This window comes from Eubalaena glacialis, chromosome 7 (genome assembly GCF_028564815.1).
Source record: "Eubalaena glacialis isolate mEubGla1 chromosome 7, mEubGla1.1.hap2.+ XY, whole genome shotgun sequence".
NCBI lineage: Eukaryota > Metazoa > Chordata > Mammalia > Artiodactyla > Balaenidae > Eubalaena > Eubalaena glacialis.
In genome coordinates, this window is record NC_083722.1 from 36,262,567 (window position 1) to 36,277,142 (window position 14,576).

At 40.4% G+C, this 14,576-nt stretch overlaps 1 protein-coding gene across 1 annotated transcript in view; it reads right to left on the reverse strand.

Annotated features, from left to right (window-relative positions):
* DNAH8 (dynein axonemal heavy chain 8) overlaps positions 1-14,576 on the reverse strand; it is a 310,762-nt gene that overhangs the window by 37,295 nt on the left and 258,891 nt on the right. Inside the window, exons 82-84 of the mRNA XM_061195092.1 lie at positions 11,328-11,444; positions 9,379-9,480; positions 4,184-4,344 (exon numbers count right to left, since the gene is read on the reverse strand). Coding sequence (XP_061051075.1) covers positions 4,184-4,344; positions 9,379-9,480; positions 11,328-11,444 — 380 coding nt within the window. The remainder of the gene's footprint in view (positions 1-4,183; positions 4,345-9,378; positions 9,481-11,327; positions 11,445-14,576) is intronic.

The following is a 14,576-nucleotide window of genomic DNA, read 5'->3' on the forward strand; positions in this document are numbered from 1 at the left end:
ATGCTATTGCACACTTAATAGGCTTCAGCGTAGTGTAAACATAACTTTTATATGCACTGGGAAACTAAAAAAATCATGTGGCTCGTTTTATTGCAATATTCTCTTTATAGTGGTAGTCTGCAACCAAACCAGTGATATCTCTGAGGTGTGCCTTTAATGAGGAAGATACCTATGAACATATAGATGATTATAGGATGCACTAAGTGAAAAAAGTGAGACACAAAATAATGTACATATATATATATATATATATATACACACACACATATATATATGGTATGGTAATTTTGTATCAGAGAGAAAGGATAATAAGAATATACATGGTACTTACGTATGAGCAAAAAGAAACACAGGGGAGATAAACCAGAAACTAATGCATTTGGTTGCCTGTAAAGGAAGGGGAAGTGGGTTGGGAGGGCGTGAGACTTCTCTAAGAACCTTATTATCTAGTTGTGGCTTTTGAGCCATGATCATGTTTCACATACTTAAAACAATCGACAATTTTTTTTAAAAAAAACCTAAAATGTAATACAAATAGAAAAAAATGAATGTACCTATACCTCAACGGATAGCATAACCTCCCAGATTTAAAACAATCTGAGTAACTTTTGAACATAGTGCTCTGTACACCCTCAGTGGGATATATTCTAGGGACAAAAAGAATTGCAAAGAAATCTTGACCTCCACTTAGTACATTTGTTGTTGGTCATGGTATTGGTGGTGAAATGGAGCAGGACCCTAGGGTCCTTGCCCCCCATGTCCTCAGCTTGCCTTTTGTCTGTGGAAAAACTTTAGCCAAAGAATAAGTTTAATCAGAGAAGTGAGAGAATGCAGAAACAAAGCAAAACAGTCCAACAAGACTAAATAATAATACTGTAGTCATTAAGCGTAGTCAAGGACCTTTAGCTCCTCCTCAAGGGCTGTAGATAATATTCTGAGCCGTATCCTGTGAGCTGTCTTATAGATACTGAAACCCCTACCAGGTGGAAGAAGTTAACTACATGATGATGAAACTGTAGCCATGATATAAGCTGCCACAATTCCGAGAAATGAAAACAAACCGACCCTGGAACTCAAGATTAACCGTACTTAATCAAGATGACGCTGGTCAGACCACTGCATGACCAATTTCAAGATGACTATCAGAGCTGACTGTGCTGTTTCTGCATGTGGCCCCCTCCCTCTGTCTATAAAAGCTCTTGCCCACTGATTGTCAGTGGGGGGAGTCGGCCTTTGGATAGGAGTCTGCCCTCCCCACTGGCTGCCAGCATCCGAAATAAAGCAAACTTTCCTTTCCACCCACTTGCCCCTTTATTGGCTTTTGATTGGCGAGAAGCTGGACCCCACTTTCGGTAACAGCAGTGTAATTTGGAGCAAATGAGCAAACATATTGAAGCTGCTGGGAACCAGAGTTGTCCCCGAGGGAGAAAGGAGATCACAATATGAAATGAGGGAGGACAAGGAAGAACCCTGAGGTGTACAATTGGTATTGGAGTTACAGTATGAGCTCATAATGTTTTAAAAAATACGTATTTCCTAGCTCTGTCCACTCTGAGGGTCTATAAGCAAACACACACACACACACACACACACACACACACACAGAAATAGATGTGGTTATGTATGGATATAGCTGTAGATATATAAATATACAGAGATGTAAATATAGAACAAGAAAAAGCTAATGGAACAAAATGTTAACAACTGGTGAACCAAGGTGAAGGTTATATAGGTGTTCACTGTACTTGCAACTTTTCTGAGGGTTTATAATAGTTGAAGATAAAAATCAAGGGAAAAAAATAGTTTGTCTTTATCATTGCCTCCCATCTGGATTACAATTTGGTTGCCCTTCTCTGGACTTTTTCTAGCTCTGGTTTATCTCTCTTGAGAGCTGGTGACCAGAACTGCCTACGGTAATCCAGGCACAGGAATGCCATCCCTGTAAGTCAGGGTGAGGTGCTTCCAACCTTGTTTCATATACTCCTTGGTAGGATCCTGTAGTACCAGACAGGATCAGATTCTCCAGGTACCAGCTATGGTGACTCCTCGGGCTCTTGCCAAGGATGGAATCAAAGTTTAGAGCCCTCATATGTGAACCACTCCAATTGCTAATTTACAAGTACGTTAAAACTTATTAGCCATTTTTCTGCCCACTCGGATGAACTCATGAGATCTTTCCACGGACTATCCCCATTCATTAGATTCTCCGCAGCCTAGGAGAATTTAGTATTGCTGATGCATTCAACAAATATTCCCTGAGTATCAGGCACTATTTAGCACTGGAGGTACAGTAGTGAAAAAAGACAGAAGTTTCAGACATAATGGAGTTTATGTTAATCACGGTAGATAGATGATAGCAAATAAATAAGTAAAGAGTTGGTGATACAATCGATAGGAACAAAGCAGGCAAGGAGGATGGAGTCTGGGGTGGGGGTTAGGGAGTGGTTTGCAATTTTTAAATAAGGCAGCCAGGGAAGGCGTCATTGAAAAGGTGACATTTAAGCAAAGACCAGAAGAGGTGAAAAGGTGAGCCACAGTGATACCTGGCGGAAGGATGTTCCAGGAAGTACAAGTATGCTGTGGTGGGAGCCGTCTGGCCTGTGTAACAGGAAGCTAGTGGAAGTTGGAGCTGAGTGGCGAGAGTGAGGGAGAGGGCAGAAGGAGACCAGGCCATGAGGGGCGGGGCAGATGGTATTACGGGGCCTTGTAGGTCACCTGTAGGTCATTGTCAGCTTTTGCCCTTGACTTGAAGACAGGAGCCTCAGGAGGGTTCTGGGCAGGGAAGTGACATGGTCTGACTCACATTTCTAAAGTCTTAGCTAAAGTAAAACTCCTTCTCTGTGTGTTCTCTTTCAGATAATGTTGATTCACAAACGGATCTCTGAGGATGCATTTTTATTTCTTCATTTCAAAAGTCTCCTGCTAACTGATGACAGCCTCTTCAAATAATAGCTAGAGCCGCCACCAAAGTGCCATCACGGTTCTGTCACAGGGTCTGAAACGAGCGATGGCCATTCATGGGTCTTTGGGGGTCACGCCCACATGTTTGAAGATGAAAAGAGGCGTGGGAGAGATTAGAGGCTATGCAGAAGTGAGAATGAATGTGGGGGACAAAGAGGCCAGGAGGCCAAGTCTCGTGCTGGGGCAGGGAGCATGCTCGGGGTGGAGACACAATGCAATGGAAGCAAACAGGACTCTGTGATGTTTGGCGAGGGCAGAGAACCAGAGGGTGGAGATGTCCGTGCCCCACTGCAGCGCTGATGAAATGGCCACAGCAGGTGAGTGACCAGGAGAGAGGCACAGTGCACTCCTCTCAGTTGTCACAGCTTAGAATCTACCACAGGAGTCTTGGTTTCTTCCATTTCCTGAAACCAGCCACTCTGCTGGACATAAACTTTGTGGTCTTTGGCCAATGAGCCCAAGGCATGACCATCCAGGGAGACTCTCAGCTGGGGTTTCTTGGAGCCCTCTCTGTGGAGCTGGGTGGTCTTGTGTTCAGGTAGGGGTCGCTGGAGAGATGAGGGGTGAGATCTCATCCAAAGGACGGGTCTGAGAAGGGGCCTGGGACTTGGATGCACATCTTATCTCTTCCCTCACCGCCCCTTACCACAGTGACTGGAGCAGGGACATCACTCTGAGCCTTTCCTCCTGGGCTCTGCGTCTGTGTCCTGTGCTCCTGTGCTCGCTGCATCGTGCCCTCCATGGGCAGGTATTTACAGAAGGATGCAGGTGAGCAAGCAAGGGGAGAGGGACCATCAAAACAGAAATACAAGTCCTCCTCCTCCTCTCTCTACCCTCCTGGCCCTTTACGGTTCTGTTTATGACCATTATTTTTAATAGATTTTTTGATGTAAAAGGCAAAGAACTGGGACGCTACTGTCTTATCAGACCAATGGCATCAAGACCAATAACACCAACTGGTTTCATGACACGACAGAGGAGAAATAATCAATGCATAAATTAGAGCTTTTAACATTGTCATAAACTCTGGAGCAGTAGGGTTTAGTGACCAGGAACAGGCCAAGATATGACAAAATTGTAATTGGGAGATAGGAAGTGACAGGAAGTGACACTATTTTTCACAGTAAAATAAAAAGAAGGGAAAGGAGAAAATGAAATGCACAGTCTTTGACAGGCTGGGTTACAAACGATCCTTTCAAATTAAAAAATGCCAGGAACTTACGTGATATCGGCATTAGGGTGAAGCCCAAAGACTTCGGGGTTATCTAGGGATGGCAATGACTGGATGTATTCAAAATACTGGTCCAAGGTTTTGCACACGGGGATTTTATATCCGGTATAAAAACAGAATGACGGTTCAAACATCTTCTCACTGAACCAGACCTATATGCGAGAGAAAACAGGAGAAATAAAATCGATGAACATCTAAATGAAAACCCAAAACTGCCACTATCAAGGAGATAGGGTCACCTTATTTCCATCTTAATCATTTTTTATATTGGGTTTGAAAGTACCTTAACAAAACCACTGATAGTATAATTAGACATAGATTAAGAAAAGAGAGAGGCCACAACACAAAAACAATGAAACCCGGTCTCTGTTTAACACCAAAGAAGATACTTTCTAAGGGTGAGGAGGAGAGAGCCAACCTTGCAAGCCCACCCTCTGCTGAAGTAATTTGATGACCCTCGAGCTCACTTCAAAGAGACGTGGGAACGTATTGCAGAAGCAATAACCACACATGCGAGAACATATCTGGGCATTTTCACCGCCTCCTTTCTCCCCCCGGACAGGGCTCATGCTTGTGCTCAGCGTGGCTCACAGTGGCGCTGAGCACTGCACACGAGCAGGAAAACTTCTTACAAACGTCTCCCCTCCCACCCTGAGCTGGAGAGCTCCCTCTGTTAATTATGTCCCTGGACACAAGAACCAAATATATCCAACCATCTTACTGTTTTCCTTTAGACATCCTTTTCTCATTCCATATGAACTGATTATCTGTAAGGTAACAGTGAGAGAACAGATATGTACTTGGTGCGAATAGACTTATTCTGAAGAGGAAAAAAAAATGCTGAATGCCTGTGAGCCTCATTTGAGGCAATAACTTCTGTGTCTAACGGAGTGATTTTCCCAGTAGGGAGGGAAATAATGGGATGATGGGAGGAGCAGAAATGCAGGCAGGATGTCTGAATCACTCAGAGGACTCCACGTGAAAAGAGAGGGGGATTGTGCCTTCCTTCGGTTGGTCACACTTTCTCTAGTATCTTCCCTCCATATCCTTCTTCTTCCAGCTCTTTTTAGGTCCATTTCCAGTGAAATACCCTGTGTACTGGTTTTCTTCATTTTTTACTCATCACAGTTCTATCCTATTCAACTCCTGTCCACAAGGCCTTGAGCTTAGAAAAGGAACAGAATGCAAAGATGAGACACACACAGTCCTTTCCTTCAAGGAGCTTGTGACACAGTAGAGAGATAAGCCAGTTACATAATAACCACAAGATAAATTGCACTAAGGTAAGAGACAGAGGAAATAAAAATAAGCCAAGTACTAAGGAGGCTTAAAGCCAAGAAGAAAGAATAGCCAGATGGATGTCAGGTAAAGCTTTATCTAGGAGGTGATTTTGGAGATAAGCCTTGAAGGATAGAATTTTGACAAAGGAACTTGTGATTGGGGAGACCACACACGCAAAAAAACTGATGCCAAAATGTGAGGCAGGTTGGGTAAATGATGAAATCACTGTATTTACCCTAAGGTAAATATAATGCAGTGGTAAGAGGTCGGACAGAAAAAGTGAAGTGAGGTCACATTGTGGATGACTATGGATATCAGGGTGAGGACTAGTGCTTAACTTAAAAAATGGGGAGCAGTTGAAAGTCATTAAAGAAAAACAGTGCTATGATTATGGTCATTATGTATAAAGATTAGGTTTTTAGTGATGTGGATGACTAGGGGGGCAAAGGCCATGGGGTCTTCAGCACACAGACAACAAATGACCACACTTAGTTTTGTGTTGCCAGACGACATATGTGTATAAAAGGAAAATGAAGTTTCCTCTTGTTTTTCCACTACTTTATTTATAAAGTACAAAAGTATAAATTGTAAATCCACAAATAGCTAGACTCAAAAACACAAAAGTAGTTGAGTTTCACCAAATTGGGAGGACTTTTTTGGTATAATCAAAATACAGAGTATGAAGTCTACATGGAATTACTTTGGGAGACTCTAGAAGGTACCCTACAAAAATAAGCAGTCATCCTCCAAGGACAATGAATAAGGTTCTACAATTATTGGTTTTAAGGGAGACATATCATAAGATGCTGAGAACAGAGAAAACAAATAAGGGTTCAAAGATAAGCCCCAAATTGGAAGTCATAGGGAAAGAGGATCCCATTTGAAGGCACCGGTTTACAATTGAAGTGATTTTCACTCAGGCAAATCTGGATAACATGGTCGGGGTAAAGTGGCAGCAGAGGACAGGCCTTTGCCTCCCTAGTCATTCACATTCTATGTCTATTTGAAGAAATTTGTTAAGCTGAATGTTTATGTTTTTCTATACTGGGCTATCTTACATATTTTTTTTTAAGTAGGTTAAAAATTTTTTTTTAATTTATTAAGCAAATACTAAGTAAAGGTCAATTCCCTTTCCTCATCTTCCTTGACCTCTCTCAGTTGACATTTCTTCTTTCTCAATACATTACAATACTCAGGGCCTTGTCCTTAGCTTCTTTTTTTTTTTCCTTCCTTTTCTCTACACTTTCTTCTTAGATGATGATCTCATCTAATATCTTGACTTTAAATGCCATCTGTATAAGACAAATTCCAAATCTTTTTCTCTAGCCCTGAGCTCGCTCCTGAGCTCCACACCTGTAAATCCAACTGCCTTGTTTATCTTCATTCATTCTCCTATTCAACAAATATTTACTGAGCGCCTACTATGTGAAAGATTCCATTCCAGGTGCTGGGAATTTGGCAGTGATGTAAACAAGCAAAGTGCCTGCCCTTATGGAGCTTACAGTCTTAGACAACTGCACTTGGGTGTCCAGTAGGCATCTCAAAGTTTACATGATCAAAACAGAATTCCTAATTTCTACCCCCAGCCAATAAAACTCATTTTTTCACTGCAGTTCTTTCCCTTCTCTGTAAATAGTCCCATTCTCCATCTAGCTGCTTAGGTCAAAACTAGGAGTGATCCTTGACCATCCCCCCTTCCTTCCCCCTTCCTTCCCCATCAGCATTCTGCTGGTAATATCTGTACAATATATCCAGAATCCAACCACCTCTCACAGTCTCCAGTGCCAAAACTCCAATTTTAGGTACTTGTACAGTTATTCTAACACAAAGTATGCTTACTAAGACATCTTTTTTTTTTCTCTTTTGAACCTCAGATACAGAGGTGAGTTTATCATACTCCTGCATTTTATTATTCTCATGACTCTAGACCCTTTTTATTTTAGTTTTTCCCTCTTCAGCCCTGATATCCACTCCCAGTCTCCTTCCCTTTGAGGGCTTCTGTTTAAAGATATGGATGTACATCCTTGAATTCGTGTATTTATCCTTGAGAAATATACATGTACCACTTTAAAGATCTCATTTTATTTTTTAAAGCTCTGCGCTCAACACTATGTTTCTAAGATCTATGCATGATGTCATATGGATCATTTCTTCCAAGTGCTGCATTGTATTCCATGATAGGCATCTATAACATTTAACTCATCTATTCCTCTGTGACAGACTCCCAGGTTGCTTTCAACTTCCCACTATCCCAAACAATACTATGAATAATATCTTTGTACATGTCCACAGACTTGTCTGAGAATTCCTCTGGGACATACACTCAAGAGTGGGATTCTGGTTCAGAGGGTAGTCATATCATACATGCTACTTCTTTTTTTTTTTTAATCTTAGTTTGGCCACACCGCACGGCATGTGGGATCTTAGTTCCCCGACCAGGGATCGAACCTGCTCCCACCCTGCCGTAGAAGCGTGGAATTTTAGCCACTGGACTGCCAGGGAAGTCCCCATACATGCTTGATATGACTAAGTGCCACCAGATTGCACCCTTGAAGGGTGTGCAATAGTATTACATGTGCTCACCCACTACTGCTTATCTATTCTCTTAGGCTTCTTATCTATTCTTTTAGGCTTATTCAGCCTCACAGTGGATGCTGTAATGCTCTACCAGATCCTTCTCCAGGACCTAGGCACTTGCTCCCCCAGCTGTCTGGAGTACTGGCTACTGAGGGCTCACAACATTGTCCCTCCCAGGAATTGCCCTGGCAGAAGGGAGCCGCCTCAACCAAGATCATGCCCTGGGGGAAGGGATGACCCACAAGCAGATCTCCATCTCAGAGTCTGTTTCTGGAGAACCCAACCTATGATGGTCACCTGCAGCTCCACACACAATATTGCCATGACATTTTTATACATATCCATTCGTGGACTTTTTCTAGAAATGTTCTGGGATGTTTACCTAGGATACTTAGTTTCAGTAAGTTTTGCCCAATTGCTTCCCCGGAGATCTGTACCAGATCTGCCTCCACACATCCTTACCAGTGCTTATCATCCACCTTTCTCCACATTCAGCTTTAAGAAAAACTTGCAAATATTAATAAGGGTTGAAAAAAAATTCAGATTTCTGGTCAACCTCCAGTTTACCAAAATACCCTCAAAGCTTATGACTTCTTGTTGAGGTCTTAATTTTGTTAAAAGGGAAAAAAAATCAAAAATTAACAACTTAGATCCTAATATAAAGAACTCAGATAACCGTAAAATACTCCTATATCTGATTTTTTTCCACTCAGGTAATGTATTTTGCTTCTTTAACGTGTAAAAGTTTTAGGAATAACTTGAATCTGGTAGATGTACTTATACTATTCACCCTTGATGTGAAAGCCAGAATTGCTAAGAATAATATTCTCTAGAAAATGTTTACCCACATGATATATGCAGATTTTACTGGGAACAGAGGAAAAAATGAACACTTCATCAATTTTCAATTGTCTGTCCTAATGGAAAGAGATGAGAAAACTCAAATTTTGGCTCATTCTCCAATCACTTATCTTGGGGCTTCAAATTGCCCTGAAGACTTGCAATCAGAGGAAAAGGCAGAGATATCATGTCCAGTATTTTTATAGGAGGGGAAGTGGGGAGAGACCGTGGACATGAGCAGCTAATCTATACAGGAGAAGATTCATAGACCATTGAGAGTTGACCTTTGTTCTGTCCTGGACCACAAGTAGATTGTTAGTTGGTTTGGTTTTGGTTTGGTTTGGTTGGCTGATTCTTTTCAGCAGCTCTGCTCTATATTTTTTTTCCCTTTAAGTTTGGCTTACCTGCTACAAACAAAAATTATTCTTGTTTAATAGGAAGATGTAATGAGATGTACATCCATGCTTTTTTTTTCTAAACTGACTTACTCTAGCAAAGCAATTAAGCAGACGTTTATCAAAGTCGTCCGTGACTCTGCCCCCATACTGTACTTCTCCGATCATGTACCGAACAGTACTCCACGACACGCCCTTTATTAAAAACAGAAAAGAATTATTCATTGTCAACCCAAACAAATAGTTCTAAACATTTTGGATCTTCCTCTAAAAGAAAGGTCTGGAAAAGGAAGCACTAGCTAGACTGCATTTAAAATTACTCATTATCTTATATTAATAACTCTTTTGCTCTTACATGACCGGAACTGCTATGGTTTGTTCACCAAAGAAAAATGTATAGTACTAAACGTTGGTGAATATATTGCTCATTGATTATTTAAAATAGGAGGAAAAGAAGACTATTTTTCAATCTGTGGATGTAATTACCTGTAATACTCATTATAGTAATGCCAAGCTGTTAGAGAAGAAAAAAGTCACGTTTAGTGAAGAAAGGAGAAAAATCAAGTAATCAATGCTTTAATATGCTTTCTTAGTAATATATTTTCTGAAACAGTATAAGAACAACTAGAACATTATTCACAAGATTTTTCTACAATGCAATCCTTTCCTGTTTCATTATGTGAGCTATGACTACATCAAAGTATTTATTAATTTCCATAGCAATCTTACACTAGCAATACATTTCAGATATTAATAGTTTTTTTTATTTTAAAAAATGCTTCAATACATTTGGGGTAGGAGAAGTAAGGATGCTTAATTTTTATTTACTTTCTCTTGGTTAAAATTTTATTTTTCAGCTTCATTGCTTTTCAAAACAACTATTTCAAGGTAACTGTCATTTGTATATACCAAAATGATAAACAGTCCCAGAATACAAACCCATATAATTTTTCATCAAAATGTCCTACTCAATTTAATATCCCTTTGTAATTTCTAAGAAAAATTATGGTTTGATTCTAGATTTCCCCCCTACCCAGATAATAATTCATCATGGCTCACTGTCATCATACTGATACTGCAGAATGTATGATTATCTTTGAGATCTACTATGAGAAGGAAGAGAGGGAGAGACGATAGGAAACTTGTATTTATTGAGCCCTGATTATGTACCATACACTGTGCTTTCACAAATGCTAACTCATTTATTCCTCACGGAAACCATGGCCATTTTATAGATGAGGAAACAGGCTCTGAGAGGCTCATAAAATTCCTCAAGATCATGGAAAAAACAGATTTCCAACTCCTTGCAACACTTACGTGAAAGGACAACTGGGTTTGTGTTCTTAGCCCGGTGACCTTGAGGAAGTCCCTTGTCTTCTCCTGTCTAGTAACTCATCAGTAAAATGGGGATCATAGTAACACCTTGGGTATCTACCTCAACGAGTTGTGAAAATGAAAACGAGACCCTGCACATGCGAGCACTTTGAAAACTGTGAAGTGTTACACAGGATCAGTGACCATTATTCAAATCATTGCTATTTATCTGCATAAGCTTAAGCGTCTGTTAAGATGTGACTTAAGGTACAAAAGAACTTGTACATGGGCTGGGAGATATTCTCATTTCTGAGGATTCTGAGGAAGCATGAGTGAGATAAAGGAAGAAAAGTCTGATATAAGGTATACATTCTCTTGAAGTGCACTGCGGCACTTGGATGTGACATGAAGAAGGCGGTGGTGTTTCTCAACACAATGAGTTCCTTTGTCAGGGCTCTGCCTCTGTTATGCATGTGCTCAGGAGAGAGAGAGATGGGGTGGATGGGGACACAAGTGTGAGATGGAGAGTCCCAGTGCGCTCCTATGGGCAGTAGGGGTGTGAGTGGAAATGGCTGGACCAGTAAACAGGTGATTGGAATGATTGGTCCCTTTTGGGAGAGCTGGGGGGAACCTCAGCAGGGCCACTGCATATCCCAGACTGGGAATGTCTGTAGAACTTTGATTTAAGGATGGCAATGAAGACAGAAAAAAGAAACAATTTCACTCACTTTTTTAATATCGCATTCATCAAGGTGATTCTGAATAAACTGAACGCTGGCTGAAAAGTCAGCAGAATTGAATTCATAAGGAATATTCCATCCTAAGGGACCAAATTTGCGTCGCTCCTTAAAAACAACAGAGAAAAGTAAGTATTGAGCGAGAGTTTTAAATTGTATTGCAGCTGATACCTGTTTTTATTATTAAAACATAAAGTACAGTAAAATTAAGGCATGATATTGAAATAAGTTGACATCATAAAAGAACAGTATATGATTTTGGATATAGTAACAATTAGAGATTTTACCCCTTGGCTCTAGAAGGCTTACAAGAGCAAATCTCCAAATATTTGCCAAATTGGAGTTCTTGGGTTTAAAAAGTGTAGGTCTCCATTGTCAACTCAAAAAGTGCAGTAGGTGCTCAATAAATATCTGTTGAATGAATTAATTTATTCTAAACTGGACTGTTGAAAATTTCAATTGTTAAATGCAAGGGTTTGAATTTTAGGTTTTTAAGGTGAATGACTTAAGCACTCAAGGGCATTTAGACCCCCTGCTAGTTTCACTTTGTAATCTTGCAGTTTCAGATTTTGAAAACTAAACATTTTCTATGGTAAAACATGACACCTCTCTCTTAAAACATTCATATTGCCTTCGTTTGTTCTCTCCTGTGAAACAGTGACTGTTTCAAATCGCCAAATTACTCATAAATAATCAAATGGGGCTCAGGCCAAATGACTCAATTGCTTTGATATTCTGGAGACCATTTTAAAGGTATGTGAGTGTTAGAACTGATATTTCCAGGCCCTCATCACCTAGCAAACAACACGGATTAACTCAAACATTACCATACTATCAGCTTTCCCTGCCTCAGCACACAATCAGTCTCTCTAAGAAAGGTCCAATTATTTATTCAGGTTAGCTCCTAGACGTTTCACCCTAGTGCCTCTCCATATGGAGAGTAGAATTCTAATACATCTACGGGAAGATGTAATTCTACTTCTCTACCTCTAAATGTATACTAACTTTTCTCTCTTTTGCCTTCCCTAACCCAACACACACACACACACACACACATTGTTTTCACAAGCCATTCCAATACTTCTTCTTGCAGCTGTTCCATGCTTTAGATCTTGAATAACACTACCATTTAAAGGAATCTAAATGAATTGCAGTTTGGACAAATTCATGGACAAGTCAGAAAAGAAACTGAGAAAGTGCGAAGCTTTAATTACTGATTTTTAGGATATGCTTTTAAGATTTTTTTATATAAATTTATTTATTTTATTTATTTATTTTTGGCTGCGTTGGGTCTTCATTGCTGCATGCTGTCTTCCTCTAGTTGCGGTGAGCAGGGACTACTCTTCTTCCTTGCGGTGCACAGGCTTCTCATTGTGGTGGCTTCTCTTGTTGCGGAGCTCGGGCTCTAGAGCACAGTCTCAGTAGTTATGGCACACGGGCTTCGTTGCTCCACGGCATGTGGGATCTTCCAGGACCAGGGCTCGAACCCATGTCCCCTGCATTTGCAGGCAGATTCTTAACCACTGCGCCACCAGGAAGTCCTCTTTTAAGATATTAAATAAAACATCAAAATTAATCTGGGTCCAGATGTCCACCCTGGGAGGTCAGACTGAGGGCAAACAACCCTTAAAAATGTCAACTACTAGCGTTATTTCTAGAGCTATTCTTCTTTAGGTTAGGCTGTCAGGTGTTAGACATTTGCATGGAGTGACTCCCCACTCCTTAGCTAATTAGACCAAAGGTGAACAACCAGCCTAAGAAGAGCCAGCACTATCCCTTCTCCCAGGAATTTGGACTTAGAGTTCAGAACGGGTATTCAGAGTTTGTCCTAGTCAGAGCTTAAACTAGAGAGGTTTGTAAACTCAGGAGCTGTGAAGCACCGTCTTCCACCTTGAACACAGAGAAGATGAGGAGGAGCCACGGGGTCGGGAGGAGGCCTTGACAGGAGGAGACATATCTCCCATTTTTGTCTCCCCTTTTGTACCTGCGCCTCGGGAGAAGGATCATGGTTGTCTAATAAACAAACATGTGAGTTGATTATTATCAGAATGAAAGGCACTCTCTCTCACTCTCCGGAGGGTCAATTAGGAAGCTGACATGTGGTTTTGAATTTCTTTCGTGGGTCCCAAAAAGCACTGAGGTGAGCCTCCTCCAGGTTGCTCTAGGAGCAAGGGGGGCCTGGAGGGTCTATGGGGTACTAACATGAAAATGCATTCAGCTAACACTTGAGGCTCTGGGATTTCTTCCACCTTGAGGGCTTCAAAGAGAAGAATGCTAACCACTTACAAACCAAACACAAATGTTTTCCCATTGTTTAAAAAAAGAGAATCAACTCTAAAACAGTTTTACCTGTTTTGACTTAGTTTTTAAAATTTACTGTTCAATTAGGTAGGAGACTGAATGAAGAACAATTCTTTCTTTCCAATTACTGAAGCTGCTTAAATTGGCTCTGTGGAAACACTCCCCTTTACATGCACTGAGCAATTACAATTCAGTTGCTCCTTACAATGTGATCTTTGAAAATTGCCCTAATACTGAGGTTTGCTTCATTTTATGTTACTTACTATCAATTTTTATTTAAAATGTTCAGTTTTTAGGTTGGTTCACTAAAGTCATAAACTGTTTACCTCCTTTTAGAAAAAAAGACAAAATATGGTGTCTTTTCTTTCACAAATGAGGTCATTTCACTTTCTTGCTATTTTTTTTTTTTTTTTTACTCACTGACCCCTATAAGTGACAATAAAGAAAAAAACAACCCCTAAGTATGATCTTGGAATAATATCAGGGTAGACTCAAACCACTGGGACCTAAGAACTCATTTGGAAGCTCAAAAACAGAGGACTTCGCTAGAATTTGAAATATTTGGCATATTGAATCTCTCCAATCCAATTCGTATTTTTGAAACTATAGGATGAGTCTTATGTTTAGAAAAATATTAGGATGAGTCCAATAATAGAAAAATATTAGAATCAGTGTATTTTCAAGAAGTTTTAATCTAGTTGAGAAAATAAGACAAAGCAGGAAAGGACGACACGGTAGTAAATGTAATTAACTGTCAAAATTTCACAGGTGATAAGCTTGAAGAAGACATTCAATCAAGGGCTCCTGGGAAGAATGAAACTGAAGCTGGTCTTTGAAAAGAAGGGAGAAAAGAATCCCGGGTTTGGCAAAGGTCAGGAGCAAAGACAGGAATGCAAAGTTCACGATCCGTCCAGAAGGAGGCTGTAGGACTGTGCCACT